Genomic DNA, 22,472 nt, shown 5'->3' with positions numbered 1-22,472 from the left:
GGCTCTTCCGGTGCCGAGAGAGAGGGGACAGCGTGCCGTGTGCTGGGTGTACATGTCCGAAGATGTTTCATTGATTGATTGTGTTTTCAACACATTTTTATTTAAATACAAAAAGGGAAAATACAACAAACAGGGGTATATACACACGAATAGACAGATGTTTATTTTATTATGTTTATTTCTTTGGGGTGTTTTTCTCCAACATTCTACCGAACAACCGGACAAAAAGAAAACTTCTCCAAAAAAAAGGAGAATTTTTACTCTTAATAAAATATTTATTTTTGTATTGCTGTGTATGTTGTATCTATGAACAAGATTAATTATAAATACGTTTTTTTAATCTTACATCCCACAAAGTTTATTAAAATATAAAAAATGTTTAACAATAATATTTTGCAAATCTATCCAAAAGTTTTGTAAATATGCGGTTAACAAACAAATGTAACAAAGCTTCCTTCTCATTGTTACAAAACACACACATGTCATCTTGTTCGTGTTTAAATCTAGAAAGTGTGGATTTAACAGGATAAAATCTCTGAACGATCTTAAAAGAAATGTATTTAACTTTAGTTGTAAGACGGTATCTATCAAAAAAACTGTCCAAACGAATTTTCCATTTTTATTCCTAAACATAGCATTCCAAAAGGAGATACAAGAAGGTATAAAATATGAATTGCACAAGTTCTTAATATGATTATTATTGCATTTTTTATCTTTGATATCCACTCCATCCGAAGATACTCTATTGGCAAGGCCGAGACTATCTCTGAACAGCCTCACCCCTTTCTACAGCGTCTTCACAGGGAGAGATGCACACGGCTCTTTTTCTTTTTTAACCTGTATTAAATGTATAAAGAATTTACAAATACAAATACAGGTACAAGAGAAAAAAAAAACATCAACTGCCAGAGATAATGAAATAAATTCTATGACCAGATTATGTTTTACATATATCCAATGTTATCTTGCTTGTAATTTTACAGAATTAAAATAAACTCCATCTTAAAAGTACTAAAAAAGAAAGTGTTATTGGACCATTTTAATTTATGAAATTTACTCAGAATGACTAATTTATTCTAAATACATGCCCCCCCCCCCCCAAAAACAAAATTTCTCTTAGTACGACATAATATCAAAATCCTTAAACCGAAAAAAACACCTTTACATGCCTTCAAACTAAACGCTGCAAGTCCGTCCAATACAACTTCACAGTTCTGCACCTTACAAATAAGCCCGACAAAACACACACACACACATCATCCTGCCCGTGCTTAAACGTAGAGGGTGCTATTTTAACTGGATGAAACCTCTGAACAATTTTAAACCAAATCTCTTCCGCCTTATTTGCAACGCAACATCTATGCACACGGCCCTCTCCGCAGCTGCATGTGACGTCACTGCGCCGCGGAGCCATCTTCTCTCTCGCCGGCCGCGGTTTCCCTTCCATTCCGTGCGGCCAGGCTGCCCCTCAAAATGGCGGCCCCCGTGGGGGCTTCACTGCCTTCCGCCCGCCCTCCGGCGGGGGAGATGGGAAGGGGAAGGGGGAGGGGCAGAGGGCGGAATGAACCGCTCTAGTCGTAGTCCCAGCGCTCGGTGGTCGCTGGGAGGACCGGAAGCGCCCGCTACTAGCGGGCAGGCCTCGGCCCGACCGAAAAACAGTAAAAGCGCGGGTGGGGTGTATTTTTTTTTTGTTCGGTGCTGTTGTTGCTTTTACTTATGGTGAAATGTCGGTACCGCGACTGCAGAGCTGTGTGCATGAAGGGTACTGTAAATACAGAGATACCTGTCTGCAGGGGGGGTGCAGTAACACAGAGGCCACTGCAGCCGAAATGAATACCCCTCTCTGCGCCTCTGTCTCCAGTCCCGGCTTCATCTCCCCCCCCCCCGGATACTCGATGGAGCCCCGACACGGGGCGCCCCCCCAGGCCACGCCCCGGGAGAGGGGCGGGGCAGTGTTGGGCACCGCCCCTTGCACAGAAGGAGGAGACTCGCGCTCCCGTCCCGCCCCCTCAGACCACACCCGCCACTCAGCCCAGGTCGGCCTGCTGCCCCTCCCCCAGAGCCAGAGGAGGGACCCCCCTCCCGTTTCCTGGCTCCTCCTGTGCTCTCCATCGACGAGGCCGGGCGGGAGGAGGAGGAGGGAGGGCAGCGGGAGAGCGGGGGGGGGGGAGCACCGGCAGGGCCTGCGCTGGCACGCCCCCACCAGCAGGGCGGCGCCACGCCTGCCCGCGCTTCAGGCAGGAGTCCGACCTGAACGGGCGCCTGGCGCAGCACACGAGCAGCTCGGCTGGCGAGGGCGAGGGGTCGCCGGGAAAATGACCCCAGGACCCCGGGACCCCAGCAGTCCCCCCACCCCCCCGGCCCTTACCAGATCCCACGAGAGTGAGACCCTCAGCACAGTTCTCCTCGGACAGCTGGGGTTCACAGGAGAGGCAGGCACTGGCAGGGCTGGATTCTGGGGACCCCCTATCTGTGTCCGAGGGCTGCGGCACTTCCACAGGGGGGCTCCTCCTCACAGGACTCTGAGTGATCCGTGTGAGTGTGAGAGTGTACAGGTGTGTGTGTGTATTTACAGGTGTGTGAGTGTACAGGTGTGTCAGTGTGTACGGGTGTGTGTGTGTATTTACAGGTGTGTAAGTGTACAGGTATGTGTATTTACAGGTGTGTGAGTGTGTACAGGTGTAACTATATTAACAACAACACCACAGCAGGGATTTTATTAAAAAAACTTTCTTTTTTATTAATTGGTCATTATTTTACAAAAGAGCGCTCTTGGGTGGGGGGAGGGGCAGGGGGAGGGCGCAGTGACCCCCCCAGTCTGCTCTGGGATGAAACCAGTCGAACTGGAAACCCCCCCACAGGACAGGGCAGCGGGGTGTCGATCTCACAGTCCCCCCTGGAGGAGGCCCCGTCACGCCCCTCCCCCCAGCGCCTCCCGGCTCACATGCTGGAAAACACGAGCCCCGCCCCCCCGCCGAGCAGGCGCCTCGAACCCTGATCCCCCACGTCTCTCTTAGGACCCGGGCACTCTGGGAAGCGGCCTGGACAGCCCTGATGCACAGGGGTACGAGGGCTCTGACAGACAGGAGGCAGCTCTATACGCAGAGGGTGGGAGGAGAGGTGAGCAGGACAGCTGCTGCGAGTCTCTCTCTCTCAGAAAAAGGTGCCAACGAGAGTCGACCAGCTAACGAGATGCCTCACGAGCAGGACGGCAGGGCGTGTCTGCCTCGCTGTCGTCACGTGAGCGTTCAGATCTTACCCTCCTCCTCCTCACCCCACCAGAAACATGGCTGAAAAGAGGAGTGAGCTCAGTGTGGCGACTGGAGATCCGAACCCCACTCCTGTTTCAGATGCCGAAGAGAGCGACTCTCACACACACACACGCACACGCACTCGCGCGCGCCGGGGTGCAGACTGGAGGAGGAGTGTGGGAAGAGCACCTGCTCTGGGTCAGAGGCCTGTCAGGACTGCAGCCGTCCTCCCCCTGCTCACTGCAGAGCCTGACACAACCACACAACCACTGACACACACACAACCACTGATACACCTCCCCCTGCTCACTGCAGAGCCAGACACAACCACACAACCACACAACCACTGACACACACACAACCACTGATACACCTCCCCCTGCTCACTGCAGAGCCAGACACAACCACACAACCACTGACACACACACAACCACTGATACACCTCCCCCTGCTCACTGCAGAGCCAGACACAACCACACAACCACTGACACACACACAACCACTGATACACCTCCCCCTGCTCACTGCAGAGCCAGACACAACCACACAACCACTGATACACGATCACTGATACACACACACAACCAATGATACACAACCACAGACACAGATCCCTGACACTCACACAGATACACTCACACTCGAACAGACACAACTGACAACCCTGTGGGAGGTCTGGAAATCTCATCTGCTGAGACCTGTAACTCTGTGTTACTGGCCCATGCTTTATAGATGGGATTGTTTACAGATGCCTGCTGCTGAATTCGAACTATCTTGTCTTCATCCTCACCAGAGCAGGGCTGTGATCCTACAGCTCGGCCTCCATAACACAATATCCCGTTCTCCGACACGCACACACACACACATGCACACGCACTGTGACATCATCCAGTCGGCCGGGTGACATCATCACCCCGGCCATGACATCATCAAGCCAATTTTTTTTGTTTGCTTGCTCTTGATACAAAGATTAAAATTCATCAGAAAGTCAAATATTTAAAACCAGGACATTTAAAAACCAAATTCCACATGAAAACCATAATAATAATTAGAATAATTAAACAGAATGATATTAGTAATGAATAATAAGAAGAAGAATAATTAGAATTAGAATAATGACCATAACGAACAAGTAAGCATCATAAAATGTGCAGGAAGATTGTCTGTTCAGAAATCCCGCCTCTTCTGAATCCCTTCGGCCAATCCTCTCTCTGGTAGCAGCCGAGGGGGCGGGAGGGAGACGGAGAGGGAGGAAGCTGGTTGGCTGGTTGCGCGGTCGCTCAGCAAGCCCGCGCCAATGGGAGAGAGGCGAGCGGCGGCCCCCGGGATCGGCCCTTGCTCCCCGTGCGTCTCGGGCGGGACGGGATGGCCCGTTACAGGCGTGTAAGCCCTCTTTCTCTTCTCCCCCAGCTCTTCCTCCGAGCTCTCGAGCGCGGGAGGAGATTAAGGGCAGGGGGGGGGAACGGGAGGCACTTCTTTACACAGAGAGTGGCGGGTGTCTGGAACAGCCGTTCCACCCCGAGGGGACAAGGGCAAAGGGCTTGAGGGGCCGAATGGAGATCCTCTTGCAGGGGGACCCTTCCGAAATCCATCCCCCCCCCCCCCAAACCCCACCCACAGCCACTCTACATGGCTCTGTAACAACAAGGCTGAAGCTGTAGCAGGGGAGACGGGCGCGCTGAGTCTGAGACACGCCGATGATCTGAGTCGTGGCCCATCTGCGGTGTTCGGGGGGGTGGGGGGGCAGCTCCTAGCTGAACAGAGCCCCAGATCTCCCCTCTGACGGACACCTGTCCCTGCAGAAAACAGCCAGAGCTCCCCCCCCCCCACCCATGTCGAATAAGCTAATCCACGAACAGTCTACATCACACTGCTTGGGCCGTACCAAATGGAAAACAGGGGTGTAGGAAAATGCGGGGTACCTATACAGTTGGGGTGTTAGCCCTTGGTTGTGCTGCGTGAGGACACCCCCACACCCCTCCAGCACGACGGGGGCCCCTGCTGGAAGGGGAGGAGTCAGTCTGAGTCTTAGGGGGACAGTCCTCGTCCAATCAGCTCCCCCGGCCAGCAGGAACAGGGCGGCTCCGTCCAATCAGGTGCAAGTGTCCGGTCACCAGCACGCCCGCTCAAGCCCCCGTCCAATCGGGGCTCCGGAGGGCTGTGACAGACAGCCGCATCGTCCAATCGCCGGACCGCACCGTGCACGTGTTGCTCACCAGGTCGCTGGGGCAGCGGCAGTGTCTGGTCACTGTCCTGCTCTCCGGCGCCATGTCCGATCAGATTCCCTGAGACCAGCGACTGGCCCCTGGAATCGTCTCCCGTCTGATCTGTCCAGAGTGTGACAGAGCCACACCAAGCCCATGGCGAAAAAAGGTCCCCAGAGCTCTTCTCTTCCACTCAGATTCCTTGCTCATACCCGAACGCCGGTCCAGCGAGTCCAGTCGGTACGATCTTGTCCAATCAGCACAGGCAGCGCCTGACAGGCAGATGTCTTGCCCCATCAAACCAGCGGACAAGTCCCAGCCAGGGATGACCAGCGACTGCGTCAACCAATCAGTGCGTGGAGGGCAGCTGTCGTGCCCAATCGGCGATCCCCGAGAGGTATGAGATTGTGTGTGTCCAGCCCCCCTCCTGTCCTCGCTCTGCCCCCCCCCGGTTTGCCGGACAGCCCTCCCTCGCTCTCTGCTGGCGGAATATGGCTCAATAGATCTGCTTAGAAATCGATTTGACAAAAAAAACACGCGAACGAATGTGAACAAAAGGTTTGTTTTTCCTGTCTTCACCTCTCTCTTCCCTCTCTCCTCCTATCCATTCCTCTCCTCTCTTCTGTCTCTCCTCTCTCTCTCCTCTCTCTCCCCTTTCTCCTCTCTCCCGTCTCTCTCTCCTCTCTCTCCCGTCTCTCTCTGCTCTCTCTCTGATCTCTCTCCCCTCTCTCTCCTCTCTCTCCCCTTTCTCCTCTCTCTCCTCTCTCCCGTCTCTCTCTCCTCTCTCTTGTCTCTCTCTCCCGTCTCTCTCCCCTCTCTCCCGTCTCTCTCTCCTCTCTCTCTGTTCTCTGCTCTCTCTCCTCTCTCTCCTCTCTCTCTGCTCTCTCTCTGCTCTCTCTCCTCTCTCCCATCTCTCTCTCCCCTCTCTCCCGTCTCTCTCTCCTCTCTCTGCTCTCTCTCCTCTCTCTCCTCTCTCTCCTCTCTCTCTGATCTCTCTCCCCTCTCTCTCCTCTCTCTCCCCTCTCTCTCCCCTCTCTCCTCTCTCTCTGCTCTCTCTCCCCTCTCTCCTCTCTCCTCTCTCCCCTCTCTCCTCTCTCCTCTCTCCTCTCTCTCTGCTCTCTCTCCTGTCTCTCCCGTCTCTCTCCCGTCTCTCTCTCCTCTCTCTCAGTTGTATGGCAGGTTCAGTAGAAGTATGGCAGACTGGTCAGGTATAGACACCCGGAGAATCGCCTCTCCTGCCCCCCCCGGCGATCCCCCCCCCCTCACACTGTCACCTCGTTCTTGCTCCCAGTGCGCAGGCCCTGCGCCCCCCCCCCTCCTCCCCCGCCCCCGCCCCCGGGGATGAAGTGCAGCTGCTCGATGGTGTTCTGCCTCTTGGCGGCGAAGGCCATGCGGCGGGCGCTGTGGCCCCCCAGGGTGCCGGTGGAGGGGCCCTCCCCCCAGGCCAGGGCCCCGTGCCCGCCCGGCGCGCCGCCGCCCGCCCCCGCGCCCTGCTCCCGGCCCGAGCTGGGGTGCGAGTTCATCTTGATCATGTGGTGGCGGTCGAGCGAGGGCGTGGCGCACACGTTCTGCTGGGACTGCGCCTTCTGGGGGTGGCCGAGGCGGGGCAGGGTGGGCGTGGCGCCCGCGCCGGGGCCCGCCAGGCCGCCCAGCCGGTCCGGCGACATGAGCAGCCGCTCCTGCGAGCGGCGCAGGGTCTGCGTGGCCCCGCCGGGCTTGCCCATGGCCCGGCAGGCCTGGTGCTGCTGGTTCTTGGACAGCCGCGCCAGCGTGCCGCCCTCGCCCGCCAGCAGCTGCTCCTGCGACATGACCCGCCGCGGCGGCTCCGCGGGCGGCAGCGGGTAGGGGTTGGGGGTCGGCGGCGGGCCGGGTGGGTGCAGCCGCGGCCGCGAGGCGTGCAGGGGCAGGGTGCCCCGTGCCCCCAGGGTGTAGTCACCCCCCCAGTGCAGGTGGTGCTGGGAGGAGTGGAAGGAGGGCGGGGCGTTGTTGGGGCGCCGCTTGGAGGTGTAGTACCCCGAATAATCATCCAGGTCCTTCTCTGTGTGGGGGCAGAGAGAGAGGGACAGTCAGTGACCACACACACTGACCACACACACACACTGACCACAATCACTGACCGCACAGACACTCACTGACCACACACACTGACCACACACAAACTGACCAGTCAAACACACACTGACCACAGTCTGACGCACACTGACCACACACACTCACTGACCACACACACTGACCACACACACACACTGACCACATTCACTGACCACACAGACACTCACTGACCACACACAAACTGACCAGTCAAACACACACTGACCACAGTCTGACACACACTGACCACACACACACACTCACTGACCACACACACTGACCCCGCAGACAGACACTGACCCCGCACACACTGACCACACAGACACACTGACCACAATCACTGACCACACAGACACTCACTGACCACACACAAACTGACCAGTCAAACACACACTGACCACAGTCTGACACACACTGACCACACACACACACTCACTGACCACACACACTGACCACAATCACTGACCACACACACTGACCAGTCAAACACACACTGACCACAGTCTGACACACACTGACCACACACAAACTGACCACAGTCTGACACACACTGACCACAGGCGCAGGGACTCACCCAGCCTCTTGAGGGAGCAGTAGCGGTTGATCTCGGGCTTGACCGCGCTCTCGTAGGAGGGGGGCAGCTGGGCCAGGTTGTGGAAGGAGTGGGAGAACGAGGGGTGGGGGGAGGAGGTGTTGTTGTGTTTGCTGGACAGCAGAGTCCCTGAGGAGGCCAGCTGGGCATTATTCATCCTCGGCACACGCTCTGCACAGCAGCACAGGGTTAATACACTGACCGCACAGGGTTAATACACTGACCGCACTACAGCTCACACACAGACCGCACAGGGTTAATATACTGACCGCACTACAGCTCACACACAGACCGCACAGGGTTAATATACTGACCGCACTACAGCTCACACACTGACCGCACAGGGTTAATATACTGACCGCACTACAGCTCACACACTGACTGCACAGGGTTAATATACTGACCGCACTACAGCTCACACACTGACTGCGCAGGGTTAATACACTGACCGCACAGGGTTAATACACTGACCACACTACAGCTCACACACTGACCGCACAGGGTTAATATACTGACCGCACTACAGCTCACACACAGACCGCACAGGGTTAATACACTGACCACACTACAGCTCACACACAGACCGCACAGGGTTAATACACTGACCGCACTACAGCTCACACACTGACCGTACAGGGTTAATATACTGACCGCACTACAGCTCACACACAGACCGAACAGGGTTAATATACTGACCGCACTACAGCTCACACACTGACTGCACAGGGTTAATATACTGACCGCACTACAGCTCACACACTGACTGCACAGGGTTAGGGTTAATATACTGACCGCACTACAGCTCACACACAGACCGCACAGGGTTAATATACTGACCGTACTACAGCTCACACACAGACCGCACAGGGTTAATACACTGACCACACTTCAGCTGACACACTGACTGCGCAGGGTTAATACACTGACCGCACTACAGCTCACACAGTGACCACACAGGGTTAATACACTGACCGCACTACAGCTCACACAGTGACCACACACGGTTAATATACTGACCGCACTACAGCTCACACAGTGACCGCACAGGTTAATACACTGACCGCACTACAGCTCACACACTGACCGCACAGGGTTAATACACTGACCGCACTACAGCTCACACAGTGACTGCGCAGGGTTAATACACTGACCGCACAGGGTTAATACACTGACCACACTACAGCTCACACACAGACCGCTACAGGGTTAATACACTGACTGCACTGCAGCTCACACACTGACCGCACAGGGTTAATACACTGACCGCACTACAGCTCACACACTGACTGCACAGGGTTAGGGTTAATATACTGACCGCACTACAGCTCACACACTGACTGCACAGGGTTAATACACTGACCACACTACAGCTCACACACTGACCACTACAGGGTTAATACACTGACTGCACTACAGCTCACACACTGACTGCACAGGGTTAATACACTGACCGCACTACAGCTCACACACAGACCGCACAGGGTTAATACACTGACCGCACTACAGCTCACACACAGACCGCACAGGGTTAATACACTGACCGCACTACAGCTCACACACTGACCGCACAGGGTTAATACACTGACCGCACTACAGCTCACACACTGACTGCACAGGGTTAGGGTTAATATACTGACCGCACTACAGCTCACACACTGACCACACAGGGTTAATACACTGACCGCACAGGGTTAATATACTGACTGCACTGCAGCTCACACACTGACCGCACTACAGCTCACACATAATGCATAATGTTTATGAATTGTTAAAAAACAACAAAGAAGTAAGACTAATTTCTTGCAACACACTGCAGACACACAGTGACACACAGATACGGGCAGTCTGAGCTGTCTTACCGATTGTAGCTGTGTGCTTGGGGCTGGAACCAGACAGGTGGATAAAATTGTGGTGGAGATTCCCAACTGGAGAAATAAAACACCACCATCAGGCTCCCGGCAGGCACTGCACTGCTGGTTCAGATTGTGCGATTTTACTGTCTGCGTCTAACTGTACTGCCTGTGTCCGACTGTACTGCCCGTATCCAAAACTACTGGCTTGATCTGACTAGAGTGCCTGTGTACAACTGTACTGCCTGCACTATCTGTATGCAACTATAGTGCCTGTGTCCGACTGTACTGCCTGTATCTAGCTGTAGTGTCTGTGTCCGACTGTACTGCCTGTATCTAGCTGTAGTGCCTGTGTCCGACTGTACTGCCTGTAGTGCCTGTGTCCGACTGTACTGTCTGTATCTAACTGTAGTGCCTGTGTCCAGCTGTACTGTCTGTATCTAACTGTAGAGCCTGTGTCCGGCTGTACTGCCTGTATCTAACTGTAGTGCCTGTGTCCGACTGTACTGCCTGTAGTGCCTGTGTCCGACTGTACTGTCTGTATCTAACTGTAGAGCCTGTGTCCGGCTGTACTGTCTGTATCTAACTGTAGTGCCTGTGTCCGGCTGTACTGTCTGTATCTAACTGTAGTGCCTGTGTCCGACTGTACTGTCTGTATCTAACTGTAGAGCCTGTGTCCGGCTGTACTGTCTGTATCTAACTGTAGTGCCTGTGTCCGGCTGTACTGTCTGTATGTATTTGTAGTGCCTGTGTCCGACTGTACTGTCTGTATCTAACTGTAGTGCCTGTGTCCGGCTGTACTGTCTGTATCTGACTGTAGAGCCTGTGTCCGGCTGTACTGTCTGTATCTAACTGTAGTGCCTGTGTCCGACTGTACTGTCTGTATCTAACTGTAGTGCCTGTGTCCGGCTGTACTGTCTGTATCTGACTGTAGAGCCTGTGTCCGGCTGTACTGTCTGTATCTGACTGTAGAGCCTGTGTCCGGCTGTACTGTCTGTATCTAACTGTAGTGCCTGTGTCCGACTGTACTGTCTGTATCTAACTGTAGAGCCTGTGTCCGGCTGTACTGTCTGTATCTAACTGTAGTGCCTGTGTCCGACTGTACTGTCTGTATCTAACTGTAGAGCCTGTGTCCGGCTGTACTGTCTGTATCTAACTGTAGAGCCTGTGTCCGGCTGTACTGTCTGTATCTAACTGTAGAGCCTGTGTCCGGCTGTAGCACGTACTGCGGTTGTCTTTGCTCTGCATGACGGGGGCGTAGAGGTTCTTGGGGGGGCGGCTGGTCCCGGAGTCGGTGTTGGAGGATCCCAGAACAGTACTGTTGTTCCGCTCACCCTGCTGGACTGGGCTGGACTGGTGACGCAGAATATCCACCAGCGCCCTGACGACAGGAGACAGACAACCCAGGGTCACCCACACAGACATACGCTGTACCCACACTTCTGTAGTTCTCTCCCAGGAATCACACGAGGTGCCAACACATAGACACTGTCAGTCTCACTGGGGGAGGTCACACAGTCGGACAGCCGGACACCGGGGGAGGTCACACAGTCGGACACTGGGGGACGTCACACAGTCGGACAGTCGGACACTGGGAGAGGACAACCGTACAGTCAGACACTTGGGGAGATCACACAGTCGGACACTGGAGGAGTACACACAGCCAGACACTGGGAGAGGACACACAGTCGGACACTGGAGGAGGACACACAGCCAGACACTGGGGGAGATCACACAGTCGGACACTGGGAGAGGACACACAGTCAGACACTGGAGGAGGACACACAGCCAGACACTGGGAGAGGACACAACCGGACAGTCAGACACTGGGGGAGGTCACACAGCCTGACACTGGGGGAGGAAAGACAGTCGGACACTGGGGGAGGTCACACAGCCAGACACTGGGAGAGGACAACCGGACAGTCGGACACTGGGGGAGGACACACAGCCTGACACTGGGGGAGATCACACAGTCGGACACTGGGGGAGGACACACAGCCTGACACTGGGGGAGGACACACAGCCTGACACTGGGGGAGATCACACAGTCGGACACTGGGAGAGGACACACAGTCAGACACTGGAGGAGGACACACAGCCAGACACTGGGAGAGGACACAACCGGACAGTCAGACACTGGGGGAGGTCACACAGCCTGACACTGGGGGAGGAAAGACAGTCGGACACTGGGGGAGGTCACACAGCCAGACACTGGGAGAGGACAACCGGACAGTCGGACACTGGGGGAGGACACACAGCCTGACACTGGGAGAGGACAACCGGACAGTCGGACACTGGGGGAGATCACATAGTCGGACACTGGGGGAGGACAACCGGACAGTCGGACACTGGGGGAGGACACACAGTCGGACACTGGGGGAGGACACACAGCCAGACACTGGGAGAGGACAACCGGACAGTCGGACACTGGGGGAGATCACACAGCCTGACACTGGGGGAGATCACACAGTCGGACACTGGGGGAGGACACACAGTCGGACACTGGGGGAGGACACACAGCCTGACACTGGGGGAGATCACACAGTCGGACACTGGGGGAGATCACACAGTCGGACACTGGGGGAGGACACACAGCCTGACACTGGGGGAGGACACACAGCCTGACACTGGGGGAGATCACACAGTCGGACACTGGGGGAGGACACACAGCCAGACACTGGGGGAGGACACACAGTCGGACACTGGGGGAGGACACACAGCCTGACACTGGGGGAGATCACACAGTCGGACACTGGGGGAGGACACACAGCCTGACACTGGGGGAGATCACACAGTCGGACACTGGGGGAGATCACACAGCCAGACACTGGGGGAGGACACACAGCCTGACACTGGGGGAGATCACACAGTCGGACACTGGGGGAGATCACACAGTCGGACACTGGGGGAGGACACACAGCCAGACACTGGGGGAGGACACACAGCCTGACACTGGGGGAGATCACACAGTCGGACACTGGGGGAGATCACACAGCCGGACACTGGGGGAGGACACACAGTCGGACACTGGGGGAGGACACACAGCCTGACACTGGGGGAGATCACACAGTCGGACACTGGGGGAGGACACACAGCCTGACACTGGGAGAGGACAACCGGACAGTCGGACACTGGGGGAGATCACATAGTCGGACACTGGGGGAGGACAACCGGACAGTCGGACACTGGGGGAGGACACACAGTCGGACACTGGGGGAGGACACACAGCCAGACACTGGGAGAGGACAACCGGACAGTCGGACACTGGGGGAGATCACACAGCCTGACACTGGGGGAGATCACACAGTCGGACACTGGGGGAGGACACACAGTCGGACACTGGGGGAGGACACACAGCCTGACACTGGGGGAGATCACACAGTCGGACACTGGGGGAGATCACACAGTCGGACACTGGGGGAGGACACACAGCCTGACACTGGGGGAGGACACACAGCCTGACACTGGGGGAGATCACACAGTCGGACACTGGGGGAGGACACACAGCCAGACACTGGGGGAGGACACACAGTCGGACACTGGGGGAGGACACACAGCCTGACACTGGGGGAGATCACACAGTCGGACACTGGGGGAGGACACACAGCCTGACACTGGGGGAGGACACACAGCCTGACACTGGGGGAGATCACACAGTCGGACACTGGGGGAGGACACACAGCCTGACACTGGGGGAGATCACACAGTCGGACACTGGGGGAGATCACACAGCCAGACACTGGGGGAGGACACACAGCCTGACACTGGGGGAGATCACACAGTCGGACACTGGGGGAGATCACACAGTCGGACACTGGGGGAGGACACACAGCCTGACACTGGGGGAGGACACACAGCCTGACACTGGGGGAGATCACACAGTCGGACACTGGGGGAGGACACACAGCCTGACACTGGGGGAGATCACACAGTCGGACACTGGGGGAGGACACACAGCCTGACACTGGGGGAGGACACACAGCCTGACACTGGGGGAGATCACACAGTCGGACACTGGGGGAGGACACACAGCCTGACACTGGGGGAGATCACACAGTCGGACACTGGGGGAGGACACACAGCCTGACACTGGGGGAGATCACACAGTCGGACACTGGGGGAGGACACACAGCCTGACACTGGGGGAGGACACACAGCCGGACGCGCGGCCCGCCGCCCCCCGCCCCACCTGGGCACGTGGATGTCGCGGTGCCGGGGCCGGCGCGAGGCCTTGTGGAAGGCCACCTTGATGCCCACGGCCACGGCCAGCGTGAAGGAGATGACGCCGCCGATGACGTAGACCGTGCTGTTGGCCTGCTGGCGCAGCGGGTCGAAGTCGGGGTCGGGCCGCTGGCCGGGCGGCGGCGTGGTGGACTGGGGCGTCTTGGCCCACTCGGGGGAGTCGTAGTTGGTGCAGGACTGCTGGTTGAGCCGGCGGCTAAGCTGCTGGCAGCAGAAGCGGTAGTGGCAGGTGCCGCAGCAGTACACGAAGCTGCCCTTGGAGCAGTTGAAGGTGCCGTCGAACTGGCCCATCACGTCGTAGTAGCCCCGGCACACGTCCGGCTCGGTGCGGTCCTGCGGCGGCGCCACCTGGGCCGCCCCCAGCGGCGGCCTCAGCGCGTCCGCCGTCAGGTTCTCGGGCAGCCGCACCTGCGCCTGCGGCCGGGGCGGCGTCTCCGGGGCGGGGCGCCAGTCGCGGGGCGGCGGCGGCGGTGGCGGGGCAGCGACAGCGGGCCCATGGCGGGGGGGGCCGGGCCGCTCCGTGGCTGTCGCTGGCGCGGCCGGGGCGGGCAGCAGCAGCAGGAAGAGGAGGCAGGCCGGGGGGCAGTGCATTGTGGGACGGCTGGGTCGGTTTTCTGGCAGTTTAACTGGATCTGGCAGCGGCTGCAGGCAGCAGCTCCGGGTTCTTACAGGCGCTGAGGTTTCTGGTTAAAAACGGAAAAAAAAACAACAAACGCAAAGGCAGCAGCAAACGAGACTTTTTCCGTGCGTCAAAGTTTCAGGCTCGGCTGGAGCTCAAGAGTCCAGAAGTGCCCCTGGCTGTTTGGCAAACCCTTCCGGGAAATCCGAACGCTCGTGTCTCTTCTTCCTTATCTGTGTCCGGGCATCTCCGTTTCTCCAGCCCTCGACCGTCAGAGATAACAGCAAAGGTGCGACACCCACTTCCTGTCTCTGGCTGTGAAGGGGAATGAGGAGAACCCGGTGTTGCTGCGGAGCTGGCTGCAGGAGCGGGACCCGAACACCAGGGGGCAGCACAGTTCACCCCAGGCTGCAGCGAGTGTGTCCGCTGGTCGCTGGGCGGGAGGCCTCTGCTCGGGGCCGAAGACAGACAGCCCTCTGGAATGGTGATCGAGCCGCTGATGGCACTGTGATATTCAAGTTTCTTCTTTATAAGGGGGAGAAAAAGAGGTGTGCGAGGGACCCCCTCCTCCTCCTCCTCACCTGAGCTCTCTCCGCAGGGCGGGGCTCCCTGTGGAAAGTCCTGTAAACGTTGCGGCTCTCCGAAGCCCCAGGCTCCAGGAGGGGCAGGAGTGGCGTGTCGGGTGGAGAAGCCCGCTGTAAACTTCAGGAGTCGGTGTAAACTTTAACAGAGTGTCAGAGGCACCTGAGTGTGTAACGAGGAGTGTGCACGTGTGTGAGTGCACTGAAGGGTGTGCACGTGTGTGAGTGCACTAAGGGGCGTGCACGTGAGTGTATTCAGTGGCGTGCACGTGAGTGTACTGAGGGGCGTGCAAGTGTGTGAGTGCACTAAGGGGCGTGCTCGTGAGTACACTGAGGGGCGTGCACGTGAGTGAATTGAAGGGTGTGAACGTGAGTGCACTAAGGGGCGTGCTCGTGAGTGCACTGAGGGGCGTGCACATGCGTGAGTGCACGTGAGTCTGCTGCAAAGTGTGTGTTTGGAGAACCCGTCTAAATAAAGAAAACTGAATATTGTTGTAAAACTTGTGACCCCACGTGAAGCTCCGTCCCTCAGGACCTGGTGATGTAAACGTGTCTGTGAACTGCGTGTGCTGACCGGCGGGGTGCCGAGAGAGAGAACTAGACACAGACGCCCTCAGCTCGGAGAAACAGGGGAGACCCCGATACCCGTGAGCGTCGCGGCAGGGCCCATCGGTGGGCGAGGAGCGGCGATGCCGAGTATCCGGCTCCTCGTCAGGGCCAGCGCCTGACGAGCCTCTCCCGTCTCCTCTCCTGTCTCGGGGCGGGACTATCCCGGATGGCTCCCGATTCCCGCAGTCCGTGCTCAAGGGCTTGCGGGACCCTGAGGGGGCAGGGCAGTCCTCTCTCCGGACTCCTCGCCGCTCGGCGCTCTGGAAACGACAAGGACGACAGCGGGACCCATCCCGCTGCGCCTCGGGGGGCCGAAGGAGAGGATCCCAGGAATCCGCAGTGACAGACTGGCTACAATATGATCCCGGTCATCCAGCCTCCAGGTTGCTCCTGGTATCCCAGATCTCTCCGCTGTATCGGTGAAGACACCCGCACAGGCCGGGCCGTCAATGAATCGATAATGAACCAGTCGTCAGCGAATCGCGGGACTGACCATCACCCTGCTCAGTGACACTAACCCAGAACGTCCCACGCTGATGGTGAAGGAGACGTCAAGTGGAATAGCTCGGCAGTGCTGAGCACCCTGGAGCACGAGAATCCAGAGAATTTGCAACGCGCCACTTCCGAACTCAGCCGCAGCGTAACTCTGTCCCAGAGAGTAGGAATAACGGCGCTTTGGGGCGAGAAACAGCGCCCCCTTGCGTGGCTCAGGCTCGGCGGGGGAACTGCAGCTGGCGGCCGAGGCACTGGCGCGCGGGCAGGTGCAGCCTGATTGGCTGATGGAGAGACCGGTGGTACCGGATTGGCTGACCGAGGAGGCGCAGGGGACTCTGGGTGTGGCTGCTCTCTCCGGGAGAAGCTGGGTCAGTATTCTTGTTCTTTATTTGCCTGTATCGGACACGTATCCCGGTGTCCGGATCTGAGTCTTGTCCTTTCTCCTTATCAACTCCCTTATTTGGTTTTAGGGAGACATCCGAGGAGGTCCTACTCCCCCTATTACCCGCCCTCTTTCGCAAGGAAGACCAGTCCACAACTACCGCCTGCCCAGAACACAGATAGATCTCCTCGGCAGAATCTCACTGCAGCCAGGCGGAAATTCCTCCCGGTACCTCCAGGCGGCACAGCCTCCGAGACCAAGATGTCCTCTCCTCCGGGAAAAAACACAGGATTCTAGGAATTCTGCAGAAGAGAGAGACAAGAAGACTGAATGTCAAAGAGGGTTTCAGGAATACAGAAGCTGGAAAAAAATACTGCACCACACACATACCAGGGAGTGTGTCTACCAACAAAGCACTGGGCACACAATGTTAGACACTGTACACACACTGTGAACACACACACCTGGAGTCCAGACTCTTACTGGACACACTGTATACACACACACACACCTGGAGTCCAGACTCTTACTGGACACACTGTATACACACACACACCTGGAGTCCAGACTCATACTGGACACACTATATATACACACACACACACCTGGAGTCCAGACTCTTACTGGACACACTGTATACACACACACACCTGGAGTCCAGACTCTCACTGGACACACTATATACACACACACACACCTGGAGTCCAGACTCTTACTGGACACACTGTATACACACACCTGGAGTCCAGACTCATACTGGACACACTGTATACACACACACACACCTGGAGTCCAGACTCTTACTGGACACACTGTATACACACACACACCTGGAGTCCAGACTCTTACTGGACACACTGTATACACACACACACCTGGAGTCCAGACTCTTACTGGACACACTGTATACACACACACACACCTGGAGTCCAGACTCTTACTGGACACACTGTATACACACACACACACCTGGAGTCCAGACTCTTACTGGACACACTGTATACACACACACACCTGGAGTCCAGACTCTTACTGGACACACTGTATACACACACACACACCTGGAGTCCAGACTCTTACTGGACACACTGTATACACACACACCTGGAGTCCAGCCTCTTACTGGACACACTGTATACACACACACACACACCTGGAGTCCAGACTCTTACTGGACACTACAGCACAGAGACACTGACTGACTGGACACTAGAGCACAGGAACACTGACTGCAGTCCGTTACTAAGAGACCTGTGCAGAAGAAGACAGTGGCTTCACGCAGAGAGAGGGAGATGTGAGTGGGCGAGAGAGAGAGGCAGTGTGGGAGAGAGCGATTGTTCAGTTTTTCTCTGAAATGCACTTGAAAAACCATGAAGAAGCAGCTTATTGTAATTTGACGAAGCAAAGTGATTTGAAGAACATTTGGCCCCTCCAGCCTGTTTGGAAGATAGAAGCTCATCGATTTCCCCAAGCTGATTCTTAAACACATATCGGCTGGAGATACTGTAGAGACACTCAGTCCAGCTCCTCTGTAACTTCACATTAACACCCCTCCCCATCAGAGCTGGAGATACTGGAGAGACCCTCAGTCCAGCTCCTCTGTAACTTCACATTAACACCCCTCCCCATCAGAGCTGGAGATACTGGAGAGACACTCAGTCCAGCTCCTCTGTAACTTCACATCAACACCCCTCCCCATCAGAGCTGGAGATACTGGAGAGACACTCAGTCCAGCTCCTCTGTAACTTCACATTAACACTCCTCCCCATCAGAGCTGGAGACACTGGAGAGACACTCAGTCCAGCTCCTCTGTAACTTCACATTAACACTCCTCCCCATCAGAGCTGGAGATACTGTAGAGACACTCAGTCCAGCTCCTCTGTAACTTCACATTAACACCCCTCCCCATCAGAGCTGGAGATACTGGAGAGACACTCAGTCCAGCTCCTCTGTAACTTCACATTAACACCCCTCCCCATCAGAGCTGGAGATACTGGAGAGACACTCAGTCCAGCTCCTCTGTAACTTCACATTAACACTCCTCCCCATCAGAGCTGGAGATACTGGAGAGACACTCAGTCCAGCTCCTCTGTAACTTCACATTAACACCCCTCCCCATCAGAGATCTGTGGAAAAGAGCCGTCTCTCTGGAGTGTGTGTGTGTGTGTCAGGGTGTTATAGTGTGTACAGTGTGTGTACAATATTTTGCAGTGTGTCAATGGGTACAGTGTGTGTGTGTCACTGGGTGTGTTTGGTACTGTGTATGTCAGTGGGTACAGACTGAGTACTGTGTGTGTCAGTGTGACACTGGGTGTGTGTGTGCTGTGTGTGTGTACTGTGTGTGTCAGTGTGTCACTGGGTATGTGTGTATGGTGTACTGTGTGTTAGTGTGTCACTGGGTACCGTGTGTGTGTGTGTGTGTGTGTGTGTGTGTGTGTGTGTACTTGGTGTTTACTATGTGTGTCAGTGGGTAGAGTGTGTGTGTACTGTTTGTGTACTGTGTGTGTCAGTGTGTCAGTGTGTCAGTGGGTAGAGTGTGTGTGTGTACTGTGTGTGTCAGTGGGTCAGTGTGTCAGTGTGTAGAGTGTGTGTGTGTACTGTGTGTGCTGTGTGTGTCAGTGGGTACCGTGTGTGTGTGTGTGTGTGTGTGTGTGTGTGTACTTGGTGTTTACTATGTGTGTCAGTGGGTAGAGTGTGTGTGTACTGGGTGTGTACTGTGTGTGTCAGTAGGTCAGTGTGTCAGTGGGTAGAGTGTGTGTGTACTGTGTGTGTCAGTGGGTCAGTGTGTCAGTGGGTAGAGTGTGTGTGTGTACTGGGTGCGTCAGTGTGTCAGTGGGTAGAGTGTGTGTGTGTACTGTGTGTGTCAGTGGGTCAGTGTGTCAGTGGGTAGAGTGTGTGTGTATTGTGTGTGTCAGTGGGTAGAGTGTGTGTGTGTCAGTGTGTCAGTGGGTAGAGTGTGTGTGTACTGTGTGTGTCAGTATGTCAGTGGGTAGAGTGTGTGTGTGTCAGTGTGTCAGTGTGTCAGTGGGTAGAGTGTGTGTGTGTACTGTGTGTGTCAGTGTGTCAGTGGGTAGAGTGTGTGTGTGTCAGTGTTTCAGTGGGTAGAGTGTGTGTGTGTACTGTGTGTGTCAGTGTGTCAGTGGGTAGAGTGTGTGTGTGTCAGTGTGTCAGTGGGTAGAGTGTGTGTGTGTACTGTGTGTGTCAGTGTGTCAGTGGGTAGAGTGTGTGTGTGTCAGTGTGTCAGTGGGTAGAGTGTGTGTGTGTACTGTGTGTGTACTGTGTGTGTCAGTGGGTAGAGAGTGTGTGTGTGTCAGTGTGTCAGTGTGTCAGTGGGTAGAGTGTGTGTGTGTACTGTGTGTGTCAGTGGGTAGAGAGTGTGTGTGTGTGTCAGTGGGTCAGTGTGTCAGTGGGTAGAGAGTGTGTGTGTGTGTGTGCACACAGCGTGTTCACTATGAACACGGCGGTGGGGGAGGGGAGAAGGGGGGTACAACACGCGTACACGCGCACACACGACACTCGCCGTCCACAGCCGCGACAAGCGGAGCCGGGCTGCACGCGTGTGCGTGTCCGTGTCCGCGCGTGTCTGAGGGTGTGCGCTCCGCGCTCGTGTCAGACAGAAATGGCGAAATCCGGCGCGGGCGCGGGGAGAGAACATGCGTGTCCCCCGTCACGCGTGTACACCCCGTCCAGCCGTGACTGCGCACTGACGTGCACGGTCCCCGCCAGGAGTCAAGCCCCCGAATCGCGCGGAAACCAACCCGTAACAAGACTGGTAACAATAACAACGATAATGATGATGATGATGACGATGACGATGATGATGATCACCACAGTGATGAAGAGCAGTCTTTGTTCCTACCTGTCGGGCTGTCGCTCACGCGGGGGGCGCGCGGCCGACGGGGGCATCCTCTGCGCTCGCGCGTGAACCCCCAGATCTCAGCCGAGGCCCCTGTCCGGCGGGGGGGGGGGTCTACCGCTCGGAGCAGAAGAGGGGGCTCCACGCACACGCGCACGCGCGCACACCCCCTCCCCCCCAAAAAAAAAACAGGCAGTAAGAGAAGAGCTCGCGCACGCACCCGCACCCCCGCGAGCTGTGCGCTGCCTGTACCCCCGGGTTCCGCCCGCCCAGCCCCGCTCTCCGGCTCGGTCCGGCTCGGCTCGGCTCGGGTCGTGGGAGCGCGGTGGAGTGGCGCCTGGCGTGGGTCCGTGGGTCCGCGGGTCCGCGCGGCGTCTCTGTCGGGATCCGGTTCGGGCGGAGAGGCTGCAGATCCGACAGCTGCTCGCTCGGGTCCGCTGGCGACGGCGCTCGCTCGCCCATTGGGCTCGCCGCCGCCGCCGAGCGCCGCCATTGGCCGCCGGCCCGCGGAGCGGCGGGGCGCCCGGCCAATCGCCGCGGAGCTTTATTCCCAGGCCGGGCCGGGGGCGGCGGCGGATTGGTCGGCCGCGGCGGCGGGGGGCGGGCGGAGGGGGAAAGGGGCGGCGCGATGGGTTAGATAATAGCTCTTACACACACTCTCGGTGAGCGATGAGCTGAGGACTGAAAACAGCGCAACACAAACGCACAATGACACAACGCTGCACACACACACACACACACGGCCGTGGAGACGCATTCGCACGTGTGAGTCAAGAAATGGGGACATTTCGCGCTGGAATGTTCTTGTAGAGGATTAAGTCTTTTGCTTATCCCCGGATCTCGCCTTTACCAGGAGAGAGACTGAGAAACACGCAGCCGACACACTCTTCCTGCACACAATCGATACACTGCACACAGCTCCTGCAGACACACGAATACGTGCGCGGACACACACCTGTCGCACAGACGCGCTCGCTCAGGCGTGACTATTCGCTTTTCCTGCTTTTATTAATTTTTTACTTGAAAAAAGACGGAAATTGATCTTTGACCAGTTGCTACGGCAACTAACCCATTAAAACTCTAGTAATTAAAAAATACAAAAAAAAAACACTCCAGAGATCTAGATTCTGACAAGGAGCAGAGCGGCTTCTCTAACGAGCTTAATTACAGCTAATTCAGCTCTCATTTGTAATTAATACCAATTCACATTCAGGCACATGTATGAAACGTGGTTGAGTTGGGATGTTTCTGCTTCTCTCAGCACAAGAAGCATGAAACAGTATGAGTCCAACCAGATCTGTCCTTCAGCATAGACTGGAAACACAGTATGACCCTTTCTCACTGACACAGCCCAGTCACAGGGCTCTAGACTCTTCTAGTCCCTGTGGACACACTGACACAGCCCAGTCACAGGCTCTAGACTCTTCTAGTCCCTGTGGACACACTGACACAGCCCAGTCACAGGGCTCTAGACTCCTCTAGTCCCTGTGGACACACTGACACAGCCCAGTCACAGGGCTCTAGATTCCTCTAGTCCCTGTGGACACTGACACAGCCCAGTGACAGGGCTCTAGACTCCTCTAGTCCCTGTGGACACTGACACAGCCCAGTCACAGGGCTCTAGACTCTTCTAGTCCCTGTGGACACTGACACAGCCCAGTCACAGGGCTCTAGACTCTTCTAGTCCCTGTGGACACACT

General features: G+C 56.2%; 1 protein-coding gene and 1 long non-coding RNA gene across 2 annotated transcripts; both read right to left on the bottom strand.

Moving 5' to 3' along the window:
* Window positions 1-6,717: 6,717 nt before the first annotated feature.
* shisa7a (shisa family member 7a) lies at window positions 6,718-14,821 on the bottom strand. The gene is made up of 5 exons (XM_088940111.1): window positions 14,178-14,821; window positions 11,215-11,369; window positions 9,998-10,063; window positions 8,121-8,309; window positions 6,718-7,493 (listed from the first exon to the last, which is right to left on the bottom strand). Exons 1-5 carry the CDS (start codon window positions 14,819-14,821, stop codon window positions 6,718-6,720), a joined length of 1,830 nt encoding a protein of 609 aa, XP_088796237.1.
* Window positions 14,822-14,840: 19 nt separating this feature from the next.
* On the bottom strand, window positions 14,841-21,187 carry LOC148816377 (uncharacterized). Its single transcript, XR_016094674.1, has 2 exons — window positions 20,776-21,187; window positions 14,841-17,218 (listed from the first exon to the last, which is right to left on the bottom strand). It is a non-coding gene; the product is annotated as an uncharacterized LOC148816377 (long non-coding RNA).
* Window positions 21,188-22,472: the final 1,285 nt, after the last annotated feature.

This window comes from Atractosteus spatula, chromosome 22, assembly GCF_055471065.1.
Source record: "Atractosteus spatula isolate fAtrSpa1 chromosome 22, fAtrSpa1.hap1, whole genome shotgun sequence".
In the NCBI taxonomy this organism is placed as follows: domain Eukaryota; kingdom Metazoa; phylum Chordata; class Actinopteri; order Semionotiformes; family Lepisosteidae; genus Atractosteus; species Atractosteus spatula.
The sequence above is the reverse complement of the archived record's forward strand: the minus strand, read 5'-3'. Positions and strand labels throughout refer to the sequence as shown.